This window comes from Apus apus, chromosome 1, assembly GCF_020740795.1.
Source record: "Apus apus isolate bApuApu2 chromosome 1, bApuApu2.pri.cur, whole genome shotgun sequence".
Taxonomy (NCBI): Eukaryota; Metazoa; Chordata; class Aves; order Apodiformes; family Apodidae; genus Apus; species Apus apus.
Genome location: NC_067282.1, coordinates 140893923 through 140920693, shown reverse-complemented (window position 1 = coordinate 140920693; position 26771 = coordinate 140893923). Strand labels below are relative to the sequence as shown.

Here is a 26771-nt window from a genome sequence, read left to right as displayed (position 1 = left end):
TGGGGCCAGGCTACAGCTCTGTGTGGAAACGATGAGGTGAAAACCGTGGCAAAACCCGGGTGAAAGCCAGCTGTGGCTATCTTGTGAAGAACAGTGCCAAACCCTGAGTGAAACGGGTGAGACAGCTGGAGCGCAGTGAGCATCAGGAACGAGCAAAAAGGTTTGCACAGCGAACTGGATTCATATGAAACAGCCCGGTGTCAGGCAAAACACAGCACAGCCCCGTAACGCTTGTTATTGGGCAGCTGCAGAAGGCTCCTGCTTTTGTTTCTTAATGCTGGCAGTATTTACCCAAAGCTAGCGGCGAGCACTGGGCAGGAGGAGTGCGCAGACCTCAGGAACCCCTCCTTTTACTCTTGAACGCGAAGACCAACCCCGGGCAAACCCAGGTTTGGCTCCTTGGCCCCGACCTGTGCCCACAGAGCTGTCTCCGGCGAGGCCGCACCTGCCGTCAGGAGTCACTCGGGGCTCGCAGCAACCCGAGGAAGCGGCCGGGGAAGCCACCGCCTTCCCGGGGCGCAGACCTGCCCGCTGCTCCCGGCCCCACCCGCCAACCGACCTAACCGTTCCAACGGTCACCGGCGGAGAGCGGGGCCCTGGGCCGGGCCGCTGGGCTGGGCTGGGCTTCCGCGCCGCCCGCCGCCCCGCCCCGCAGTTCCCGCCCGCCGCACCGCACCGCACCGCCCCGCAGCACCGCCCCGCGGTTCCCGCCCCGCAGCACCGCCCCGCCGCGGCCCCTCCTCAGGTGAGGGCTGGTCCCGCCCCGCACGCAGGTCGGAGCCCGGAAGCCCCGAGGCCCTGGCGGCGGGGCCATGGCGGGCGCGGGGCTGCTGCCGCTGTCCCTGCCCCGGCTGCTTTTCCTCCTCGCTTTCCCCCTCCCGCCGGCCGGCGCGGCGCTGCGGCTGCTGCTGGGCGCTGAGCCGCCCTTCACCTGCTCCCAGCCGGTAAGCGCGGCGGGGCTCGGGAGCGCCGGGAGCTGGGAGGCGCCGGCAGGCAGGCCGGCCGGCCGGCGGCGGGGCCGGGCAGGGCACGGGGGTGGCGGCGTCCCCGCGGCCTCTGCAGCGGGCCGGTCTCGGGGCAGGGCCGGGGAGGCGGGCTGGGGGGTTCCCGCTTCTGGTGGTGCCCTGTGCTGGTAGCTGCCAGCGGGCCCCGGGCGCGGGCCGGGCCGGGGACGAGGAGCTGGCGGAGCGGAGGCGAGGAGGCGGCCGGGAAGTTGGGATGAGGGAGCAGCTTCCCGCCCCGGAGCGGCTGGGGGGCCGGGAGGGGGTGCGGAGATCAGCGCGGTCTCGGTCGCCCGGGATAGGGCTTGTTGGACCGGGGGCGCTGAGCCCCGCTCCGCTGCCTCCTGAGGGGAGGAAGCCCCCCCCGAGCCACCGCAGTGCCAGCCTTGGCCCCGCGTTCGCGGATGGCCGTGGCGGGCGGAGGCGCGGGAGGGAATCCCTCCGTGGCGGGGCAGAGCGGGCGGCGGGCCGCGCGGGAGCGGGAGAACCGCCCGGGCGCGGGAGGTGACTGCGGACGGGTCCCCCCTGCCGAACTCTGCGGCTGGTAGTGGGTGCCCTCGGCCCAGTGCGGTGTCGGTTCTGGTCCTGCTGCTGACCTCATCCTGCCTTACTGTGTGCCGTCCCGCAGTTAAGGACTCATCCTTGGTTTTGTACAGGGTGTTGTGGTTGGCGTGGGCTGTACGGATCGGAGCAGCTGTACCCAGCGCGTAACTGCGTTAACTTAATGTTAACTTAATGTCACCAAATACCGCTGGTGGCTGCCAGGAAACGCCTGTCGCTGACATCTCGGGGGGGGGGGGGGGGGGAGCGAGGCCGTGGCTGGGGCCGAGATTTGCTAAAACTGCCTCAAGTTACTGAGCAGGATGTGAGTCTTTGGTAATAGCTTTTTGGTAATAGTTGTCTAATGTCCTAAATGTTTTAACCTGTTCCTGGCGGCTGAGAGGTTTTTAGGAGGGAGCAAGGAACCTCTGCTGAAGGAGCGGATAAACAAACGGTTTATGTTCTTGACATTTTGAAAAAGCAGGTTTTTGTTGCCTTTTCTCCCTGTGAAACCAGCCAGAGAGGTTAGAGATGGAGAGGTGCAGATATGTTGTCTATATAAAAAGTGAGCCAACTGAACTGAGCCAACTTTGGCAGCCCAAAGTATGAATTCCTAGCTGGTCTCTCCCGGGGTGGGTGGGTGGGGGGGTGACTGGGAGGCGTGGGCTTTGTTTGAGGGTTTTTTGTGTGTGTTTGGGGTTTTTGTCTAACATAGATGTAGATAGTGTTTAGTAGGGGGAAGAGATGGGTTTTTTGCTTTATATTTCTGTTAGCCATAGTGGTGCAGGCATAAACATGATAACGAGCAGTTATCTTCTAAGCTAGAAAGTTTTATATATCCTGATACATGCTTAGCAGTCTAGAGAAGGCAGCTAGTCACATGTAGCTACAGACATGCTTAAACCAAAACGTGTCCTTTGGGATGAAAGCTTCTATAATTTTTCCTTTGCGTGTTTCCTGTCCTTTGTCTATTCTGCCTTCTTTCCTAATGTTTGACTGTATTCTTACCTCTGTTTTACCTGACCTCTGCTTTGCTGCCTTCGGTCCTGTTTAAAAATACCTCAAGAAAACAGTCCACTTCTGTAATTTTAATTTAGGCTGAACATCGTGTAGTTAAAAACTGCAAAATCTTAGCAAAGGGGAAAGAGGATGTTACAGTATTGCTTAGGCATCTAACATGACCATAACCCAGATATTGTTAGTCACACAGAGCTTGAGATTAACACATTATGGAGTTTTTGTGAGTCCTTGGGTGCTTGGGTTTTGACTGACTTTTTCTTCCCTGGCTGTATCTCTTTTTTTAAGAAACGTGAACCACAGTAACTCAGTGAGGGGTTCACCAGTACATCACCAACTTTCCCCAAAAAAATGTGGTGCCCCACACTCTGGGTGTGCTCATAGATCAGTGAACCTGCTGCTCTCGCCTTTTCTTTCAATAAGCTGTTTGCTAAAATGCAGGCAGACTTAAGAAAAATGAGTTGGTTTAACCCTGTGAACAGCCTCTTCAGAAGCAATTGAGAAACTGCTGACATAGATAGGAAAAAATACCAGCAGCTGAAGTCAGGACAGTTGGAAACGGTTTCCCCTTCTGTCGGTTGCACTGTTTTCGGAGGGTGTTTCAGTAGAGTGACTGTGGTGTGGTTCAAAAGGGAAGCTGTTGCTGAGAAGGGCTTTCCACTTCCTTTTTCTAAACCACTGCATTCATGCTGCTCTTGCTGAGCTCCAGAGTAGGTCAGAGCAAGTGTTTTTTTTTTTTCCTCAGCAGAACTCTCATGTGTTGGATATGGAGCATCAGAGGGAAGGTGTCATATCAGTATCAGTAGACACCTGTAAAACTAAGTGCATGTTAACAGCTCATCTTGTTAAAACGCTAACAAATGCACTTAATGGGCCTTATTCACCATCACTCCATCAAACCTGCTCAGCTGAAAGACTGAATAGCACAGCTGCAAATCCAGTTCCTTCTGGTATTATTTGAATATGTCATGCACAGGCGAGAAGCATTCCACAGCTTAAATACCCATCTGGTTTTTCACCATCAAGTGTTTAATAACTCTGTTCAGTCACTGGGACATAAGCATTTCATGACTCGATGTACCTTGTGTCCTGGAGGAGTGCAGTGTTTATAACCCTGCCACCTTTAAGGGGCTGGATAGGTGTGCATAGTTTGACCTTTGAAATCTGTCTTGCCAGCTTGATGGATATTCACTCAAAGTCTCTGGAAAATAATCAAATTTAGAAACTATAGAGAAAAATGCTTTAAAAACACTTTTGTAGACCATACTTGTTTCCTACCAGCCTTACTAAACAAATTATCTTTCAGCAGTTATTCCTGTAACATGTTCATATCCTATTGATTTCTGCTCCTTTTAGCAAAGGACTCAGGAAAGGAAAACTGCAGTAAACTTTAGATTGGCCAAGCTTCAGAAGATGTGTAGAATGGCTCATAGGTGAAAGGCAGATTTTGGGAAGCTGGAGCCCTTCCTATTCAGCAGCTGCTCTTCAAAGGAAAGCTGGATGTTTGCCCAGATCACAGTAGTTTCTTGCTATTTACCACAGCATCCTGCTGGGAAATCTTGGCCTCCTATTAATTTAATTGAATTGTTATGGCATAGTGCTGTTAATCAGTTGCACATTTTTTTTTCAGATTTGTATGATTCTCCAAGGCGTATGGTATGTTCTTTTTTTCATGTAAAAAGCAAGAAAAATCTTGAAAAAAAAAAGTGGAAGAAACAGTTGAAAATATGGCAAGTAAACTTGAAAAGTGACAGTCTGATAATAGTTTTGGGCATCACCTCACAATCGTCTTGTTCTCATATTTATGCTACTGTTTCTGTAGCATTGCTTGTTGGGCCTGTGTCCTGGTTGAGCCAGTATAGAACCAATTTTATTTCTAGTAATTTTTCAGTTAAGTCCCTTCTAAGTAGTTGCACATGCTGAAATTAATGGCATGTTTCTGAGTCAGTGTCGTCTTCTAGGACTGATAAGGCTCAGTGTTTATAGTTATGGCTAGAGCACAGCCGTTGCTTGGTTCTGAAAAACATCTTATGCTCTGGCAACAGAAGGGAGCAAAGGGGTCACACCTGTGACTTTCCTGTGAGGAGGAGTGGACCAGACAGGCAACCTAAATTGACCGACTGAGGTATTCCATCCCATACGGGTCATACTTTGCATAAATTTGAGGGATCACAAGGGTCAAGCTTTCTTTGTCCATGGCTAGTGTCCTGCTAGGATTCCATCCATTTGTCCTATTTTAATCCTGATCTACGTATTCCTGATCTACATATTCCTGAACCCCTGTCAGTTCCTGTCTGCTGCTAACTCCAGGAGTTAAGTCTGGGATTTTTCCAGGCCCTGCCCTGCAGCTTTGGTGGCAACAGGAGCATTATGCCCGGGGAGGGGAGGGCAATAGTGGTTTTGTATATATTTGTACATATTTCATTATTTCCCTTTTCATTGCTACTGTTCCATTAAAGCTGTGTAGTTTAGTTTCCAAGCCATAAGAGTCTCGCTCCCTTATTCTCTCTCTTCTCCCTATAGGGGAGGCAGAGGGGGGTTAGTAGAGAGCATCTGTCATTAGTTTAATTGCAGCTCCAGCATTAAACCGTGACAGCCTGCAGGGCAATAGGAAGCTGATGAGATGAGAACATCTCAATTTAAGCCACTTCTATAACAACATGCAGAGCACTTTGCCTGTGTGGGCTCCATCTTCACCTTTTCTGCAGAGCTCTTAATTTTTGTTCTCTCCTCCCATTTGCCTGCTTGTCTGTTGTGTGCAGACTGACACAAGTGTTAATTCTGTCAATGCTTTATACATGCTTCTAGCTTTAGGTGGGCCAGCAGAAATAATCATCACTGTAATCTTATTTCTATAGTATCATCTAAATTTGTGTTTGTTCAGGTAGGGAAGCTAGGTTAAGTACTTCTGTTGACCACAGCTTTGTTAATGCATTCTGAATGGGAAAACACATCACATAAAGTTTTGAGTTTGTTCAACAAAGAAAAAAACAGCAGGTATTCCTCCTGGTGCTGAGGAGATAGCCAGTGCAAATGTGTAGGTAGCTGATTTATTTTACTGCCAAACTGACCTTTTTCTTTAGTTGTTTCCTGGCCTTTGGATGCCGTTCTCTGCAGTTGCACTTTATTGGAATAAAAAGTGTGCTCTCAGTTGCAGCCCAGCCCAGTTCACCTAGGCAATACCCAAAAAGAAGATGAGGGTTTTCATAGGGACTGATTTCTAGGTATCCTTTGGGGTTGTTATATCTCTGCCTGCATTGTGGCTTTATCTTCTCCTCCTGTTACGTTCACTTTCTTATGTCGTTAGCAAGGACTTCCTGGCTGGATGAATTGTTCTTCTTGGTATTTTGGGCTTTCAGGTTATCCCTGTAGCTTTGGGGACTGGGAAGGGAGTGGACCAACAATTGAGTTGGTGCAGTCTGCTACAAGGTAGGAGAATCTTTTTCCCCTTACTTAGCTGATAGCAGCTTAAATCACTCCAACATAGTCAGCTACACATAAGAAAAGGTTATTGGCGCAGCGAGTAAACAGACTAGTGTGGGATAGGAAAAAAATGTGTAGATAGCCCCTTGAAAATCCTGAATAGGATTGGGGAATGGTGACACACCAGAAAAGCTATTAGTGTTTGTTCCCATAGAAACCCAGTGTTTGAAAGGTCAAAGAGATCTTAATTGTCAAGTTTCAGTTCCGAATCCTCATCAGCCAGCTGATGGTATCTGATTAAGCTCTTGTTTTTTTAAGGAGTGTCAGAGAGGCACAGCCTTCTAATCAATGCTGGAAGCATCACTGTGAACACTTTACCTGGAAGAAGAGAGAATACATTTATCCACTGGTTTAATATTCATATTGCTCGTAGAACAAAAAAAGGGCAAATGCCGCACTACCTCATTTAACCATCTCGTATCTGCTAATAAACAGAAACACTAGCACTCAGGCAAAAGCAGATGTTGCTGCTCTTCAGGCAAATAATGCCTTATAATTTATATAAGGGCTTTATTGTGATGCAATGTACAGTAATTACTGATAACTACAACAACACAAGGACAAAGTGAATATTAAGTGATAGGTTTTAATAGAAGTCATTACATTAAAAAAAAACCCCAACAAGTTTAGTAGCCAGTTATTTTTGTCGCCTGTTGTGGGTTTACCCCAGCTGGCCCTACACTCCCCTCATCCTCAGTGGGATGGAGAGAGAATTGGAAGAAGACTTGTGGATTGAGATCAGGACAGTTTAATAGGTAAAGCAAAAGCTTTGTGCACATGCAAAGTAAAATAAGGAATTTATTTCCATCAGCAGACAGATGTTTAACCATCCCCAAGAAAGCAGGGCTTCATCGCATGTAGCGGTTACTTGGGAAATCAAATGGTGTAAGTCCAAATGTCCCCCCTTTCTCCATTTTGCCCCAGCTTTTATTTCTGAGCACAACATCATATCATTTGGGGTATCCCTTTGGTCAGGTGGACTCAGCTGTCCTGGCTGTGTCCCCTCTTAAACTCTTGTGCACTCCTGCCTGCCTGCTTGAGGGGGGGTAGTGCAAGAAACAAAAGGTCTTGATGCTGTATAAGCAGTGTTCAGTAATAACTGAAACATCCCTGTGTTATCAACAAATGCTGCTTTGGTCACAAATCCAAAACACAGCACCACACCAGCTGCTGTGAAGAAAATTAACTCCATCCCAGCTAAAAACACTGCACCTATTTGTGCATTGTCAGGCTAAATAATTTATCCAATAAATTCTGATTAAACATTTGTGGAGGATTTGTCTGTACTTTTGTCTGCAATAATTAAGTGAAGTATAATTGTGAATGTACATTTCAGACTACATTGATGCTTGTATTCAAACTGATACAGTTGATTCTTCTACTTCGTGGTTTGTCCTTTTGAGCACAACAAAAACAGTGAAAAGTACCTCTTAGATGACATTTACTTCATTTACTTTGCTCCTGGTTATGTTAGAGCTCCTCTGCCCCACATGGGGCACTGCTACACAGCTTTTGGGGCTGTTTGTCCCAAGACTCCCATCTAGCAAGACTGTTTGGGTGTTTCCAAAGTTTGTAGTTTCACAACCTAGCAGTGAGGCTGGGAATCTGACAGTGAGTTGAAAACTTCCAGAAAATCCAGAGCAAAGATGAGGGAGATGGTAGGTGGTTTCTACAGGTGAGCTGCTAACATCTGGAAGTAGGGGGAGAAAGGAAAGAAACAGAGTGGGAGAATAGCAAGGGAAGGCTGTGTGACTGTTTCTCTCCCCTCCTCATTTTTTTAAAGAAACTTTGATTAACAGTGAAAAGTAATCAGAATACTTGTTTTGACTGTGTGATGTTGCCTTAGTACACCAAAAATTATTTCATTGTGAAAAAGAGAAGATTGCAAGTTGGCTGGTAGGAAAACAGTTCTTCACCAAAGTTCAGTTTTCAGGCAGTGTATATTTAGAAGTCTGGGGTGGCAGACAGGGCAGATTCCTTCCATTTAATTGATGGAGATGTTTCCTAAATGATAATAAAGTTGGTCAGTTGCACTCCATTTTTTTTTAATATACCTATGTCTTGGGTATGTTTGTAAGTACTGCTTATTGGAGTGTGGATGTGTTACATATGAAGGGTCCCTGAAGCCTGGGTTTATACCTATGTATTGTTATGACTTGTGTAAGAAAAGCCTGGAAGATTTTTTCAGGGTTTTGTTTTAATAAGAACGAGGAGCTTAGTGCCAAATCTGCCTGCTTTCACTTAAGGTTTGTAGGGACAGAGATATGGTAGCTGTCATGAAAACATTAATGTCCAAAGTCTTTTTTTCAAAGTAGAACAAGAATCCTACAGCTTGTAGGATGCTTTCTTTCAACAATTGCTTATACTTCTTATTTCCTTCAAACAATGGGAAGCTTATTAATTTATGTGATGTTTTACCTCCACTAGGACTTCTTTAAAGGCAGGATGTAGTTCTGTCCTTTTACAAGCCAACAAAAGCCAGCAGAGCTGTGAAAGAGTATTGGCTACCTTCTGCCTCAGGGCTGGTGGTTTGTTCCCAGATGCTCTCACGCAGGCTGGACCAGAGGTGCAGAAGGGGAGAAGACTGGAGTCACAGCTGACCTCCCTTCCTCTCCTTGGGTTAGTCTCAGGCTGTAGCCAGCTACCCACATGGTCACACAGGTGCATGTACCAGCACAGGGCAGGCCGCAGTGCTGAGCTGTAAATGGAGGGAGGTTTAGGGCTGTGCCTCTGGCAGCAGTGCTGTCTAGTGCCATCTTAGTGTCTGTGAAACTTCAGCTTTCCATGTCATGCTGGAAGGCATGCTCACTACTGAAAGGCACAGCTGACTTTTTCAAGCACCTATCCCTGAAAATGTAAATACAACCTTGGATAGCTATGGCAACACCACATTAATAAGCTGGGTCCTAAATACACCTTGAGTTGACCTTAAGTTGCAGAGAGGTTAAAAGCTCTGTTGCCTTGCCTTCTCCATTGGAATGAATTCTATTGTGGCAACAGTGTGACAATAATAACCATCTTTATATGTCAAGACAAAGGAAAGGAGTGGGAAGAAACCTAACCCTCACCTTGAGTTACTAAGCCAGTGAAAAATTCAAGCTTCTTTATCACTAGGATTTTGCATCACATTAACCAAGGAAGCTTACATTCTTTTTCCTGGTAACCATGGGATCTTCCAGTGTAAACAAAGCTTTTCTGGTTGCTTCTTTTTGTCAGGAAAGAGTCTAACTCTGATTATTTTTTTTTTTTTTCCTCATGGGTTGCCTCTCAGATATGTTTCTAGGAAGTAGAATCACCATATCCTACATACAAGCCTGGCACTTACTAAATGTTGTCTTTTCCCTGATTCTTACGAGGCATTAGGCAAGAGACCAGCCATAACTGATGAAGTCTTTCTGTTCTGGCAATACAGGACCATCTGTCACTGTGTGCTCCTAGTCATTGACCCAAATTAGGTTTTCAGGCTGTCATTGCATAATGATTTTTAACCCAAATGTAAGATGAAGGGGATGCCCTGCTGTAGGCAGTAGTACCCCAAGCTTAGACCTTGCAAGTGTTACCAGCAGGATCAGTCCTGGGTAGCAGTAACTTAAAGCAAAAGTGTTTAAAAACTATACCCATCTACTTCAGGCTGTCTTTCATGTCACACTGCTTTCTGTTTTCACAGTCCTGGATATTGGAAGGTTTTTATTATCATCATCTTTCATTTTTGCCTCTCCAATTTCTTGCTCTTATTGCAACTATTCTCACATATGCAGTTCAGGTGTGCACAGGTTTCATGCCTGGTGTCCTTTGGTTTTCTGATTATCAACTTTGTGCAGTATTTCCCAAAGGTTAATTCTTCCCATTCATATGTGTTGCTATTACTGAATTGTTTTCTTCCTGCCCCCAAGCAAAAGCAAGTTACTGTCAGTCTAGTTTCTGTTCAAATAATAATACGCTTGTTTCTTTCCCCCCACAGGACTTAAACTGCCTCGTAAGAAATAGTAAGTAATCTTTTCCTTCATTGTGGTTTTCTCATCAGATCATGCTTCTTTGTTTGGTTGTTTTTTTAACTAGGTTCATCCAGCAAGTGGATGAACTTTAGAATTAGATGTAAAGTGAAGTATTGCAATCATGCCTTGCTTTGGGAGTTTTTGGTCTGATCCATAATCAGGTCCAGCTAAAAGAGGATTGGGAAGTTTAGTCTTTTTCTGGGTAGAGTTTGGGGGTTGGGTGGGTAGAATACAACCCAACTTACTTAGTTTCTATTTAAAGCTGGGATGGTCGGTTTTTAAATAAATGGGAATTTTAGGACAAGTTTGTCAGTAAATGTTAATTATAAGCAATTATATGTATGGTAGGTCTTTTCTAACCTAAATTATTCTATTAATTGGAAAAGGAAATTAGTTACTGTAAGCCCCACTGAACAAATATGTTGGGCATATCAGGCATAAGGGGTTAAGTCTTAGCAATGGTATGCAGCTGAAACACTTTATAAATATGGGTAATGTTGTTAAAAAAAGGAGAATGTCCCGCATTTGTCCATTTGTTACATGGAGGCATCTGGGAAGTGCTGCAGGACTCCTTGGCCGTTCTTTGCAGTCATTCTAGGCAGGCTCATTTCTGCCTCAGTGCCCAACCCTGTATCGTAATGGCACAAGTATTTTTGTAAACATGATAGGCATGCCAGATCAGCAAGAAGATTATGCTGAAAATAACCAGATTTAAAACTTTTTTGGCAAGAAAGGGATTGGGTGTGATTGGATTGAATCATGTTTCCCACTGGCAGGCAGCATTGGAATACAGCCAACATGGCTAAGTCAACCTGCAGCTCCACCATTAAAGTGCTGCCTTATTTGTGTATTTCATTTAAATTCTGCCATATGGTTCTTGCTTTTTTGCTCTAGGGGAAGGAATTTTTTTTTGATGCTTAGTACACTCTTTTCTGAAAGGTACTTTAATGTTACCATGTTTTCTATAAATATTTTTTGGTAGAATGAGCATTTTAGGATTGTCTTAATTACTTCCTAAGCCTAAAACCATGCTGTCACAACCAGGGATAGTGCCTGCTTCCCACTCTTGCTATCACTGACCTAGCAAAAAAGACCAAAACTATATTTTGATGGGGAGCTTACTGTGCACTGTGTAATAGCAAACTGCTGGGGGAAGGTGCTGCTCCCTCCAGTGTCCCTGCTAGCAGCTGGCTGCATGCTCCTGCTGCTTCCCTGGGGCGGTGTTGATGGTGGTGGGCCTGCAGGCTGAGCTGTTTCCTTGAGCTCAGCCTGACAGAGTAGCCCACCAAGGAAATGGGGAAATCTTTGTTTGGCAGATCCTTCTTATGAACCAAATCATCACACAGTCCCAAGATCTTTTGAATTCATATAAGGCAATAAGTGGAAAATGCAGCTGAGAGCACAACTTTTCATAGAATCATTTAGGTTTCGTTAGCAGCATGGATTTATACAATCTGAAACTGGTAGCAAAACATGGTTTGCCTTTGAGGAGTCTAATCTACAGATTAATTCTCTTGCTCTTCATTGTTCTCTTTTCAATATTAGAGTGGTTTAGTGTGGACACAACAAATAACGATAAGCATACCATACCAATCTCTCCAATCTGTATAATCGTTTTATCTCTTTTTCCTTCTTTTTGATATATTCAGTGATCACACTAGCTGGTTCATATGATTCATAGATTGCATGGCACAACTCATGTTCAGTAATTTTTCTGCTAGTTTTTCAGCAGTTCTGTCATAAATACTGCCACGAATTCTCATTGGGTATAAATATCGCCTACACCACATGTGCTTACATTTATATTACAGTGTGTCAAGATGTGTTTTGTCTGAATGGGTCCAGTATACAAAGTGAGTCAGATATTTTTATTGACAGTTCTGCCTTCCCCACCCCTAGGCTGACAGTTGTCATATGCTCTATCATCAGCTATTTTATATTTACTTCTAGATTGTTGATTTTTTTTTTTTAGGTAAATGCATAGCACTGGGCCTACACTCACCCCCACAGAGCTATTAAAAACATTAAAACAGTAATGGTTTCCCAATTGCAACTCCTTCTTGATTTGTCAGCCTAGTTCTTCCTGTGTTTGTGCTTCACTGATATTCAGCAGAGCTATTTTAAATATGCTCTGATAAGTCAAATGTCTTACAGAAGTCTAAGCTGATCATGTCTATCTAATGGCTGTCATACCTGATTTCATTTTCTGATAAGATTACAGGATCAGTTTTCCCTAACACTGAATTGACTATCAAAAATAATTTTTCTGTCCAGAGAGCTCATTAGTTTAGGAAAGGCATGAGAATCAGCTGTTGGAAGCTAAATTTAGATGTGTATTCAAATGAGAAGACAGCTTTTAAGCAGAAAGTAATTAACTGTTGGAACAGTTTCCCTAGGTATCTGACAGACTTCTTATCATTGGAAGGCTGAAAATTAGTATTAGTCTTTGAACTGTTTTGGCAGCAAGGTATGGACTTACAAGAGTAAACTTACTTGACCTGTTTAATCTGACTACATTGACTGTGATAATTACTAATGTTTTTTAAGGAAAAGAGAAAGTAACTTACTAGAATGAGTGACTTCAGAATATTACAGGCAAATTCTGAAGTACTTGCAGGCTGAAAACTACCTTCCTGAGCTGTGAAGCAGTTTGTCACCCAGTTCTACCTCTGAGTAACCCTGATCCAAAGGGCAGACCATGATTGCAGTTAAACAGGGTTTTCTCGGTCCTGCTCTAAATGGCAGCTTTTGTTTCCTGGACAGGTACCTGCATGGAGGTGAGCTGGCTGCAGGTTTCCACGTGGACTCCTTCTGCTCCAAGCAGTCTTCATGTCTCTTCTGATGTTTTCCATCAGATGGATGGAAGCCTGCTCCCTGTGCTTCGGATAGAATGGAAAGTGGCCACTGATGGTAAGTGATGGTTGTTAAAGTGAACATGGAGCAGAGGAATTAGGTGTGATCTACTAAGGACAGTGAGGAGAATTATGACTTGAAGTATAAGTATTTACTGATCTAGCCATGAAAGCAGAGTTTTGAAATTTGAGGGTTTGGCTGCTTCATTTTGTTTGTTTTGGAGGTTGATTTTGGTTTTTCTTGGTGATTGAATCAGGGCTTTGTGTGTGCTGTGTATTCAAGGATTTTAAGTGTTTCCACTGGTATGGGATATTGACATTTAAAATGAGAAAAGCAGGTAAAAATTAAATGAAGTGAAGCACACCTTTACCAAGGTAGTGAGGGCAGAAAGGAGTCTCAGGCTGCAAGCATTGCTTTTTCAAGGCAGACTAACAGCTGCAGTAGTCTCATGCAGAGGGATTACATCTGTGAACTGAACAAGTGAGAATTAACTTCAATAGCTTATGCACTGTTCAGTGCAAGTTCCTCCCATTTCAGGTAATCTAGTCCTTGTTACTTACATTTCCTATATGCAGATGTGTCTTGATAAAGGAATAATTGTCTCATTGTTGGAGCCTAAATGAGTACCAGTAAGTCAAGTTTTCTCACTCTCTGAAACTCTTTGGTGGTTTTGTTTGTTTGTATGCAGTGTTTCCCTTGCATGCTCTTGGCCAGTGGTTTTGCACTGATTCAAGACAATGAAATGCATTGATTTCTTTCTTCTGCATGGCCTGTGTCAGAGGGCTGTACAGAGCTGTTATCTCAGTATAGCTGCAGTAGTGTAGAAGCAGGTGTGCCTTGGGTCACCCAGTCATTTTTTTCTCACTTGGGATTGTCTGTACCACCAAAAAAAAAGTGTTTGTTTTAGTGCCCAAACTGCATGATGCAGCTTTAAGAGACAGAGCTAAACACAGCACTGAACCTGTGGAACTGCCAGGGTGCCTAGAAGAATGAAGGGGCCTTCTACTCTGCCCCTTCATTTGCCCAGATGGAGCTCTTGCCATGCAGGACAACGTTTAAGCTGAAAGTGCTGTTAGTCAACCCTGCACGCTCGCTTTTTTTTTTATGGCCAGTTATCTTTGTGTTGCAATCCCCAGTGCATCAAAGGAGTAAGACTCTGACAAGACTAGGCACAGTGGTGATCTCTGTGGGGGCTACAACCTCTACACACGCAGATGACTGGAAAAGACCTCTCTCTCCCTGTGCCTGCAGCTAGCATCCGGTATCTCCGAGGGGCAGAGCTGGCTGTGATGCAAGTGAACAGCAATCAACAGATCTGCGCCCAGTTTGACTTTCAGAACAATTTGCCACTTCAGGTCCGTCCAGATGGAGGCCGGGTGAGTGCTAAGGACTGTAAACTGTTAATTTTTTTCTAGTCTGTGGATTTGTTTCTGCTTTCCCAGTCATACAGCTAGGTTGTAGATTTAAAGGTACAGACTGGTTAAAAGAGTTGATGAAACAAGATATTGGGCTTGAGACTTGCTGTCATTTCTAGTGTGTTTTGCCACGGACAGAAGAGAAGGGAAGAAAAAGCAGTAAGGAAGTTGCCTTCTGTGATCTCTGACCTTCCTCTGAGCTTACGTAGATATATGGAATGGAATATCTCTGGCCAGTTTTGCTCTCTGTCTAATTCAGCCTCCTACAGGGGGTCACAGATCTCCCTGTAGTGCCTGAACCAGCAGAGCAAAGACATGACCTTGGAGTCCCAGCAATAGCATAAACATTCCGGCGTTTGTTATTAGTCTAAGTTGGAACACATTGCTACTAGTTAAAAAGAGAGCTTACTGAAGGAAAAAGAAAATCAGTTAAAGGAAAAGTGGCTTCATCCTGGCTCAAATCAGGACAACACTCAGTCTAGGAAACTTGTCAAAAAAATGCTGAGCATCCACAGCTCCCTTTATGAACAATAGGAATCTGGAGTTTGTTCCTTACCATGCAGAATTTGGGCAATAGTGGGTCCCCATCTGGAGCTAGTGTCTCTCCCAGAATTTGAACAGCATTGCTGATAAGTTGAAAGCAGTATAGAATTAGGAAGACATGTATGGAGTGGTCAGGTACAGAACTATATATGTTTAAGTGCAATTCTAAGTGCTTAGCATTTGCACAGCACTGCAAGATTCATACTAGACTAGACTTCCACTCTCAAAACTGCATATTTTAGCCTTATTTCCTTTCAGTTCAGAATGTAACTAAATTGAAACTCCACACAGTTGTTTGGCATGAGACTGTTGTATTGGTTCAGAGATCCAATAACTGTACTTTTCTCATTCCACACAGAAGAATTTGAGAGCGACCAAGGGACTGGTACATTTAATACACCTGAGTTCTGTTTTTTTTTCTGTAGTCAAGTTACAGAAAAAGGGTCATATGGGATGAGAGAACACAGTGGATCAAGACCAAGTTAGCTGTTGATTTCAGAGCCTTTATAGGACAACGTTCTTATTTTAAGTCCTTGTGAATGTGTTTTGTTTTCAGTGGAATTTCACTTTTGACCGTTTTGAAGTGGAACCTGGCCAGACTTACCAAGTGACTGTCTACCACCTGCCTAAACTGAGTGTAGCTGGAGACTACAATTGCAAATCCACATCTCTCACAGTGCCTGGTAAGAGATGCTGTAGTTCACTTAGGCCTTGAGCTTAGAACTGTGATGGTTTATGGACCTGTAGTTGGGGATTTTTTTTTTCCAGACCAGACCCATGAACTGTGAGCAAGTTTGGCAGAAGGGTGACAGTATTACAAAAATCTGTGGCTCTTTCTGAGTATTGCTGTGTAGAAGGTCCATGGTGCTAGCCTTATCCACAGTACCTCTATGGTAAATATCCAAAGGGAGTGTATTATTTGTACTACAGGTCATATTTCTGGGTTCCTGTGTCCAGAAGTTTGTCAAATCTCTGCTTCAAATAAGGTGCACGTGGAGGGACTATTATGTGAAAGCCAGACCCTTGGATTCTGGTTGACTGTAGTTTCTACATGGAAGATACTGCTATAAAAAAATTCTGTATGCTCTCTGTAAAGTTGGACAAAGCCTTGGGCTTGCTGGAAACCTGAAGCTACAGGCCAGAATTTCCAGTTCAGGTGGAGTAGAGTTTGGCATCTAGTAATAAATTTAGACAGACGAAGTTTGATTTCAAAGACACAGTCATAATTTCCCAAGAAACTTGGTAAAGCTGAGTGCCTGACCTTTTATTGTGTATATGAAATGTTTCCTGTGACTAAAAAGAGCTTGTTTTGTTGTTTTTCCCTGAAGATACTGAGCATCTGCAGTGCCCTCTGGCTGCACTTAGTTTGTAAATATTTGGTACTCAGTATAGCTTGAAAACTGGTTCATAATTTTCTTCTGAACTTCGTTACGGTTGTCAGCATGACTTTGTAGTTATAAAATGGCAAAGTATGTGATGTTTCAGTCATGTGAGCTGGAAAAGCAGAGGGAGCACTTGGTTTTCAGCCCTCTTATACCTGGTCATGCTGAGAACTTTCTGGCTTTTATCCTCCACTGTTCTTCAGAAACCTAGTGTGTTGTGCCAAGCTCAGCAGTTGCAGGGAGCTTTGCTTATTAGAGCTTACATATTTTCCAGCTTTGAAAGTTGAACATTTAATATATGCAATGTTTTCTTTCAGCTGTTTAGGCACAGAGTTGTTCCTTTGTGTCCAGACCCTGGAGGAGAGATATAGTTTTGGCTGGGACTTGTAAATGCCAGATTGCTAAATGTTGAATCTGGATTTGATTCTGAAGAAAGTCCCAAAGAGCAGGGCCAGTCTGTTAAATGACACAAATAGAATTATAAATGTGGGAGAGTGTTTTGGGATCAAGAAGGGTTCCAGCCTTCATGTTTTCCTTGGGCAGAATGCTTTTGGAGGAATTTTATCGCTGTGGCACTCTCGAGGTCCAGAAATCAAGACAGAACTTTTAATTCCTCTATGACTCTCTGCACAAGTCTTCCATTAGCAGGAGTGGTCAAGTATTACTGTTATAACAGTACTGTATGCTTTAATCTTATTAATTATATTTGTTCTGGAAAAAAAAAAATTGGTGGGGAGGCTAGTTTATACATTGCAAACCAATACTGTTCTGCTGCAGAATTTTGCTGCTGGAACAAAGGTCTCTACTCGTCAAGGAGGTCTTAATTAGGTGTCTGGCTTCTGATAAGAAAACAGATGTTTTTCCTAAATGGAAGTACAATGTTTCTAACCTGGTGGTCTTTCTTGCAGACTGCAAGGACTCTCAAATGAAAAGAACCATGCCATGTATAAAGACAGGTAAATTTTTTTCTGTTTGAGTCATGTAGACATGGGTGCCCTGATGAAGTATTTCTGACAGTTGAGAAACTTGGGAATATCTGCACTACTTCCAGGCAGTTTGTGGGAGCCCAGGATCCAAGGTAGAAGTCTAGATGATACAACTCTGCTTGTGAGCTTCAACCCATGGATGGAGTCAGCCCGATACCAAATTCATGTGGCCAGTTTCCTGAATGAGACAAAGTGTAAAAGGATCACACGTGATTTAACTGAGGTAATTACCTTTTTAAATTATATCCTCCATGGTATTTCAGACAAACATTTATTTCATGGTTGCTAAACAAGGACTTGGAGCCGTGATGTAGGAGGTGTGACAAATGCACTAGTACTCAATTTTCAATGAAATGTTTTCACAGATTTTTAGTTACCTTTGGAAAGGAGAACTTTATTTCAGGAATTTGGTGGATAAAAGATCAAAAAGAGGTTTTATAATGCATGAAGCAGTCTGTAAACATCTTCAAAAAAACTGAAATTTGGTATTTGACTTTCTGGGCTTTATTACCTTTGTCAAGCCAATGCCTGGGGATATGACTAAATAAATCAAGCAAAATTTAGGTGCAAAGTTTCAAGAAATCATTGAAGTAGCTTATCAAATGTGATGGGGGGGTGTTAATTAAATTATTTAGATCAAGGAGGGATGGTTTTGTGACACATTTCAATCAAACTGAGAATCAGCTCCTATAGGTCTTACAGCCTGTGTCATTGAGGAACTCAACAGTAGATCCAGGGTGTCTTCTAACATAAGAAGTGTTCCCTTTCAGACATCTGAAGGAGGAGAAATGCTGAGTATTTGGTTCCAGTCCCCACCCTTCCTTGGGGGAGGACAGATTGGCATTCATTTTACTTAATCTTTCCATTCCTTCCACACTTAAAACCCTTTTGAATGGTATGTACTAATGTGTATTGCTGTTACTGACACAGCTGGTACAGCTGTGTGCATATTTCCCTGGCAGAGGGAAATATATCTCATTTTGGAGCATGTATCTGCTAGTCATTGAAAATAATATATTTAGATTGTCACAGAATCACAGAATGTTAGGGGTTGGAGAGGACCTCTGAAGATCATTGAGTCCAACCCCCTTGCCAGAACAGGACCAAAAAAACACACACAACTAGGGCACATCAGTCAGAAAGGCATCCAGACAGGTCTTGAAAGTCTCCAGAGAAGGAGACTCCACAGCCTCTCTGGGCAGCTTGTTCCAGTGCTCTGCAGCCCTCACAGTAAAGTTCTTCCTCATGTTGAGATGGAACTTCCTGGGCTCGAGTTTGAGTCCATTGGCCCTCATCACAGGGCACAAGTGAAAAGAGCTTGTCCCTGCCTTCTTGATGCCCAGCCCTGATGTATTTATAGACTAATTAAGATCCCCCCCAGTCTTCTCCTCTCTAGACTGAAAAGCCCCAGGTCTCTTAGCCTTTCCTCATAAAGCAGGTGTTCCACTCCCTTACTCACCCTCCTAGCTTTCTGGTGGACTCTTTCAAGTAGATCCCTCTCCCCCCTGAACTGGGGAGCCCAGAACTGGACACAATACTCCAAGTGAGGTCTCACCAGGGCCGAGTAGAGGGGGAGGAGAACCTCCCTCAATCTGCTGGAGACACTTCTCTTAATGCATCCCAGGATATCATTTGCCTTCTTGGCCACAAGGGCACATTGTTGTCCAATGGATACCGTGTTGTCTACCAGGACTCCTAGGTCCTTCTCCATGGATCTGCTCTCTAGCAGATCACCTCCTAGCCTGTACTGGTGCATTTTGTTGTTCTTTCCCAGGTGCAGGACTCTGCGCTTGCTCTTGTTGAACCTCATTAGGTTCTTCTTTGCCTAGCTCTCCGGTCTGTCCAAATCCTGCTGAATGGCTGCACAGCCTTCAGGTGAATCAGCCAATCCTCCCAGCTTCGTGTCATTAGCAAACTTGCTGAGAAGACACTGTGTCCCATCATCAAGGTCATTGATAAAGGTGTTGAACAGGACTGGACTCCACACTGATCCCTGAGGAACTCCACTACTTACAGGTCTCCAGCTGGACTCTGCACCAGTGACCACCACTCTTTGGGCTCTATTGTGTAGCCATTTCTTAATCCATCTCATTACCATTCTTCTATCCCACATTTCCTGAGCTTGCTCACAAGGATGTTATGGGAGACTGTGTCAGAAGTCTTGCTAAGGTCAAGGTAGGCTACGTCCACTGGTTCCCTGCATCTGTCCATTCAGTCACAACATCACAGAAGGCTACCAGGTTAGTCAAGCATGATTCCCTCTTGTCACGACATTGATTGTGTACAGCAGGTAACAAGGACAACTTATTTGTCTGTTCTAGTGTCAGAAACAGCTATGTTGACAGTTTGTTTTTTTTTTTATTAAAACAAGGAAGCTTGTTAATGTTTAGGGTTTTTTTAATTAAACAAGGAAGCTTGTTAATGTTTGCTCATTAAATAACTGAAGACATTTACATTGCTAAGAAACTTAGCAATGTAAAAGTTCAGGTTAAAAAATTTTAACAGGTTAACACATTTGAAGTTATAAAATGAACATCCTTAATTGTTTCCTGTTACTTATGCAACCTTAGCCTGCTGTCTTAATTGTATTAGTCTGTCACACAGGACACCTGCAGTGACAGTGGCCAGACCATTTATCAGTTTTGTCCTCTATGGGCTTCTTGTTCAAACAAAAAATAAAAAAATTGACATTTCTGCTTCTTTGGAGCCATCCATATTCTCATGTCACCACCTTTTCTTTTTCCTCTTTTCATTCTGTTTTCTTTCTTTCCTAGTAACTTGCATCTTATTTCTGCAGGGCGGGCTTCAGCAGCAAGTGAATGTCACAATCAAAATAGAGAAGAATATAAGAGCTTGCTGCAACTATGAAATACAGGTAGGATCTCACTGTTGCCCCTGTGCTCTTCCTTCAACATGGCAATGAGCAGCTTAGGAATGTTATGCTTATTTCACAGTGTCTTGTTCTGAGATTGGCTAATTCCTAATTAGCTGTATCAGGGAAATTATTATTATGGCTGAAACAACAATTTTTGTATCTGGGCATTCTCTGTAGACAGTGGCTTTTCCTTAGTATAGGGTTGCCAAGTCAGAGACTGTGGAGTGGGAATGGCAAGTGTGCAACCCCAGGAGCTCATTGCTTACTTAATGTGTAATTCAATGTGTAAAAAGTCTTGACTATTCTTATTTTCTGAAGGAAAATGGGAATGCTGTGTCCCTGTGCTGAAATACAGGGAATGTAGAGACGGGGGGGAAACTGAAGTGGAGGAAAAGAATTGCTTTTAAGAGTAGCTTCTGTTTTCTGAATTTTTCAACTGCAGATTCAGCCATTCTTTGCGAACTGTGGCACAGACTGTCTGAGACACTCTGCTTTCATCCCATGTTCACCAGCACCAAGTGAGAAATGCTTTTCTGTAGATTAGATTTCCATTGTCTTACAAATGAGAGCTGAATTTTTAATGTAACTCTTGTCTTTTGCAGCTACGAACCCATCAGGTAAGAAGTTCTTCCAATACCCTGAAACTTCTTTTGCTGCTCTTTTCCTGTCATATGGAATAACAAATGATCCTCCCTGGGATTGACCTGATGGGCAGGAAATGTCCCCTTGTAGCACTGAATTCAGAGTGAATTCTGTTAAGTTACTTCACCATGATTCAACATGGCAAGTATTTCTATGCAGTATGAACCTTAAAGAGCAATTTTTTTAGAGATATTTCACTTGCATAAAATTCTTTGAGAAACAGTTTTGACAAGAAGAGTCTTAATATAAAATACTTTCTGTCACTTTGCTCAGTGTTAAAAAATTTGCATAATATAAAGCAGCTTTTGGAGAGAATAGCTTGCATATATTCATTTTTATGAACGTCAAGATAGATCATGTGCATAATGATTTGACATCTTTTTTTAGCTGCAACAACACCTGTAAGGGGCTAGTTTGCCCAAGATTTAAAAAGAAATACACCTGTAGACTGAAAAAATACATCACCTGAAATGGTGATTTATATTTTTTTAAGGCAGATTACATGAGAAAGCAGGACATGGGTGGCATGCCTGTCAAAACTAGGTAAACATTGCTGTTAGAGGAAGGTTATTGATCTGTATTTTCAATGTGTGGCACATATGGCTCTTTGTAGAGCAAGTTTATGGTGTAGAGAATCATAATGAAAACATGAATTCATTTTGAGCAGTGACAGTGGTATGTTATAAGGGGGAGGTGCTGGTCTACCCATGTGTTTTGGCAGAGCCAGGCTCCTTCTCCCTTGGCCCCTGCTGTTCAAGAAGCTTCTGTTCTTTGGTGAAACTGTGTAAAGCAATGTCAGAGTGCTATTTTTGTGCTGCAGGTGATATGATTATATGGCTCTACTGGTGTATCACTGGGATCAGTGTGTTACTGGTGGGCTCTGTCATAGCAGGTGTGGTTTGTATGACCAAAAAACGAGCAGGTAAGACTCATACCAGCTAGGAAGACTCAATACTGATGATCTGCTTTGACTTCTGTACCTATTCCTAATGCTGTTTTCTTCCTTGCTGTTCTGATGTCTTGCCACTAACATAATGTCTATGTAAACACCTTCTGGTGTTTTAACATCCTTATACCCTCCACCTTAAGTAAAGCCTTACATGATTTATGCTCTCTGATACTCTGTTTTCATAGTGCTTCTGAGCTCATGAGGGGAAAAAGGAACTTCACAGTTGAACTCTGTTTCCTTCAGATTGCTACGTGTATCTTTTCCAGTTATTTTTCTCCAGCATTGCTTATGAGTTTTGCAGGACAGAAGCTTCCTGTTTGTCCAGACTGTAGTCTTCCCCTGTCCCCCAAAGTCTCTACAAATGTATTTTTTTACTATTTTGAGCTGAAATAATGCTTTTCAATGAAGATGGAAGAAGAAAAACAGGACACAGAGGTTGACAGTGAGCAGGTTGGAAAATTGGGTAGTTAAAGACTAAGTCCTAGTCATTGTGCTGCAACCATGAGGCAGTTATTACAGGGAAACTGTGCAACTTACTAGATTATTTATTTATTTAGCCTGAGAGGAGTAATTGGAAATCTTTTGGAAAAATTCTTAACATCAAATTTCTTTGTAAGATGTAGCTAGGGACATTTTAGTCACCTTTTCAGAGAAGCCTCTTAAGAAGCTATATTTTTAAAAGCCTCTTCTACTTGAGAAGTAGCAGAACAGTTGTGGTTCTGTACTTCTTAAGGCTGGCCAGATCTGGGGAAGCTAGAGAAATTAGTTTTGAGTGCATTCCTTCTCCTTTCAAAGGAAGAATGTAGCCAAGTACGTAACAAAATTGACTGTAGAAGACTCGTAATTCATTTGGTATGTTTTTATCAGGCTTAGTTCTTCCCATGGTTTTATCCCTATACAGTTAAAGATCTAAATTTTTTTTCAGCCTGATCTTTGGAAGGGGTTGTTATTTTAAAGGTTTAATCTTATTTCATTTTTCAAAACTGACAATGACTTTCTCTTCCAGGACACCAGCGAAGGAAATGCAACCACAATTATTTGCAGAATGGTAAGATGTCCTGCCTGTCTTTTGTCAAGAACATGTAATACATTCTGGAAGTCTCACACGATTGTCCAGAAGGGGTTCTCCTAGGCTCTACTACTGTATAGGTGTTTCTCAAAACCAACAGGTAGCCTTAGGATTTTCCTGTTTAGCTAAAAGAAACTTTGTGTATGGAATTTGAATGCCATATTTATCAGATGGGAGGAAATTGATTTGTAAAATGGTGAGGCTTTTGACCTAGCTGAGGCTGTACAAAAGGACCTTTCTCATCATCGAAGCTGTAGTGGTAGGAGATTGTTTCGGTGTTGGTGTACTCAGCTCTCCAACAGAGAATATAGCCATGTTTGCAGGCCTCTTAAAGCTGGTGTATTACTTCTGTGTGGTGAAGTATAAATCACAGCTCCAGTATCTGAACTTTCATACTGCATTTCTATGATGAGATGTTGTCTGCATATGTTGCCAAGATAGCTTCAAAACTGGTGGCTTCTAGAACCTTTTGTTAATATTCTCCTATGTTGATAGCTGCTGGCTTGCACCATTACCATTTCAGGAATATAACTGGAATTAATATTTTTCTGTCTTTCAGCAGCACCATATACTGACCTTCCTCTGTCACCCTTGAAGCCCCGGAAGGTTTGGATTGTGTACTCTGCTGATCACCTGCTGTACGTGGATGTGGTGCTGAAGTTTGCAGAGTTTCTGATGACAGTCTGTGGCACTGCTGTAGCCTTAGATCTACTAGAAGATCATCAGATCTCAGAGTTAGGGCCCTTACCCTGGCTTACGCGACAGAAGAAGGAAATGGAAGACCTATCTTCGAAGATCATCATCTTATGTTCACGAGGCACCCAGGCCAAGTGGCAAGCCATGCTTGGGAGTGATCCTGTGTATCTCAAGCAAGATCAACAAAAGCCAATGGGAGACCTGTTCACCCCAGCCTTGAATTTGATCCTGCCAGATTTCAAGAAGCCAGCCTGTTTTGGAATGTATATAGTCTGCTATTTTGAGGGGATAAGTAGTGAAAAAGATATACCTGATCTCTTCAACGTCACATCCAGGTACCAGCTGATGGACAAGTTTGAAGATATTTATTTTCGGATTCAGGATTTGGAGAAGTTTGAACCTGGACGCATCCATCGAATCCAGGAAATCACAGCTGAAAATTACATTGATACCCCTAGTGGGAGGAAGTTGAAAGAGGCAGTACAAAAGTTCAGGAGCTGGCAGACAGAGCACCCAGACTGGTTTGAGAGTGAAACTGTCTGCTTGGATAATGAAGAAGAGTTGCAGTCCCTGAACAGAGAGAGCCAAGTGGTTTCACTGCAAAGTGAACCAGGTGGAATTGTGAAGAACCAGGTGCACCTACGGGAACCGGACCCTGACTGCTGTTATGTCATCAACCTGCACATGCATGAAGATGAAAGTAGAGGCTGTAAACTGCAGCCTCAACTTAATCCATGTGGGGATCCAGCTTCTCAGACTGTGGTCCTTCCTATGGATGAGGTTCCTCTTGTTCAGGTAGTCGAGCCTGTCTCTTCCATGGAAGATAGAAACATACTTGGTCATCATGTGCTGAGTAATGAGGACTGTATGGAAGGAGCTCCTCTTCTGGAGACAAGCTTTACAATGAGGAATAACATCATCCTCCACGATGACTCTGAAGTTTCAGTGATAGATGACCAGAGTCCTGCAAACCTCTCAGGTGAACTGAGACACCATCTGAATGGACTCATGTACTCTCTTTATCAGCAGCGTGTCATTCCTTCAGAGCCGTCTCTCTCCCAAGAGGAGGCTGACAAGCAACACCAGTTGGTCTTTGATGACCAATGCAAAGACCAAAGACAGTCAGTGCAGTCAGACCAGGGCTACATCTCTAGATGTTCTCCTCTGCCTCCTGACGACCTTGTAGAGGAGGAAGAGGAAGAAGAAGAGGAGGAAGATCAGGAAAATCAGGTGGTCTTCCAAGAACTCTCCCCAGAGGTCTTGAACAGTCTAAAGAGCCTCCAGCAGCAGCTATTTTTCCAGGACATTCAACGGAGTTCTGACTGGGGGTATCCAGCTGAGGTGATGGACAATGGCCAGTCTTTGGAGGACTGTTAGGCTCTATCTGGGACCTTCTGCATTTGAAGTACAGGGATGGAAGATGGTACCATGCACAGTGCTGAAACCACATTTCCAATACCATCCCTGTATTATAATGACTTATTGGTGGGATCTTTCTGTCTGCTGCTAGGAGGCAGGATTGCCCAGTAGCCCAGTAACGTTGTTCCTAGTCTCTGTGGAAAGAAGCAATGATCATTAGCCACCTCTGTGAAAGAACAGACCATAGTTCTGTTCCTTGGGGAAGTGCTTTACATTGAGTCCTCACTGATGGACGGCAGAACTACTGTGGCTCATCCACTTGTGCCTTCAAAATGCCCTCCAGCTGTACTGGTTCTATTGCACTGGATAAAAGTCATGGCGAGCATTTGGAAAATAGATTTAGATAACATGGCAAAATCTGAATTGCCATTTTAATGCACATTTTTATTGTAAATACTGTGTTAAAGATGTGCCTTAAACTTCAGCTAGGTTAGGGCTGTCTCTGCCTGGTTGATAATGTGTATCTGAAGTTTGTTGTGTTTTTTTTTTTTTGCCAGTCATTCATTTGCAACTGCATTTCCATGGCCATTCAGAAATCAAGGGGAGGAACTGAGCAGTGAGTGAGAGAAACTTTTAATTAGGAGTCTCCATAACTCTCCCTGCCTCCCTACTGTGAGGTGTATTCTTGAAAACCAGCAGTAGGAGGAAGGGGAGAAAAGGGGACAGTGGACCAGAAAGTAGGATTTGGGCTCATTACACGATTCTGAGAAGAATGTGGGACAGAATACAGAATTACTGAATCACAAGAGTCTGGCATATTCTGTAACCCACTGCTTGTTGCTGTATCACCAAGAAGACTTGAACTGAAGATGAAGATGGTGACACACAATTACGGAAAGGGGAGACTATTTTGGAGGGGGAGAACACGTGGCTGCAGCAGATGCTGTTTTAGAGTGGCGATTATAACTCGAGTTAGGGGAAGCTGAGCTAAAATGAGTGTTAAGATGTACTTATGTGGATATAAACTCAAGCACAGGTATTTCAGGCTAACTGATGAGAAATAGTTAATAAACTAAGAAAGGATCGTCTTCCAGGTGCAGGGATGGTAACTATAAGTTCTAGTGTTTTGAAAAGATCGGGCATGATGCACTAGAAAAAATTGCTCCCTGCGAGTGATTGCATGTTGGCCCGTGTAGCACTCGCTGGTTAGTGGAGTAGTCAAGGCTGGTGTTTACCCTGTTTATTACAGTTTTTGCAGTCCAGCCTGCTGGTTAACAGCTTGTGAGACGTAAGTGCATTCAGGCCTTTCTCCTTTGTGTTCAGATAAGCTTATCTTCCTCTCCTAAGTTTACTTGTTAATAAAATCTTAAGAGTTTTACTTCAACATTTGAAAAATCTGGTGTATCAGAAGATATTCTGCTCTTTTGACTCACAACCAATATTTTAATGTATATTCTATAATTTTATTTGTTTATAACTTGTGTTTTGTTCTTTAAATTAAACAAAGAGTACTTTTGGCTATACTGACTTATGTCCTCAATTCTGCCAAACTCCTTATGTTAGTATTCCTTATAAAAATCTGAGGCAAAACCAAGAACCAGAGTTGAACTGGTTGGCAAATAACAAAACATCCCTGCTAAGCACTGTGCTGCTGGGTACAGCTGAGGGCCCTCACATGTGGGAAAGGCATGCTCCTTCAAAATGGTTTTTAAAAAATTAAATGTGTGACGATGGCAAGGCAGACCAGTGAGGCAGGATTGTTAAACTGTTGAGAAAACTTTCTCTGCAGCCATATGCCAAGAAAGACTAACAAAGGGACAGTCCCTGCACAGATCCAAGGTTAAGACTGGGTGATGCCTTCATTTCTGTATTGTAAGGACCCATCCCAACAGGAGCTAAGCAAGAGGCAGCTTGTGATCTCAATGCTTCTCCAGTAAGAACCCGTTTCTCAGATTATGTGAATAAT

The 26771-nt window shown here is 43.3% G+C and overlaps 1 protein-coding gene across 4 annotated transcripts; it reads left to right on the top strand.

Moving 5' to 3' along the window:
* Positions 1–818: 818 nt before the first annotated feature.
* Positions 819–26326, top strand: IL17RA (interleukin 17 receptor A). Of its 4 annotated transcripts, none has more exons than XM_051607929.1 (13): positions 819–944; positions 10003–10027; positions 12800–12946; positions 14141–14265; positions 15404–15530; positions 17138–17185; positions 17281–17438; positions 20013–20090; positions 20533–20608; positions 20693–20707; positions 21553–21654; positions 22688–22729; positions 23310–26326. In XM_051607929.1, the coding sequence occupies exons 3-13, from the start codon at positions 12808–12810 to the stop codon at positions 24821–24823; spliced, it is 2424 nt and encodes an 807-aa protein (XP_051463889.1). In that variant the 5' UTR covers positions 819–944; positions 10003–10027; positions 12800–12807; the 3' UTR covers positions 24824–26326. The 4 variants fall into 4 exon arrangements, with proteins under 4 accessions (XP_051463889.1, XP_051463897.1, XP_051463880.1 ...); XM_051607937.1 differs by lacking the exon at positions 819–944 and adding an exon at positions 8627–8660 and having other exon boundaries at positions 23313–26326; XM_051607920.1 differs by lacking the exon at positions 819–944 and adding an exon at positions 8627–8660.
* The last annotated feature ends 445 nt before the right edge of the window (positions 26327–26771 follow it).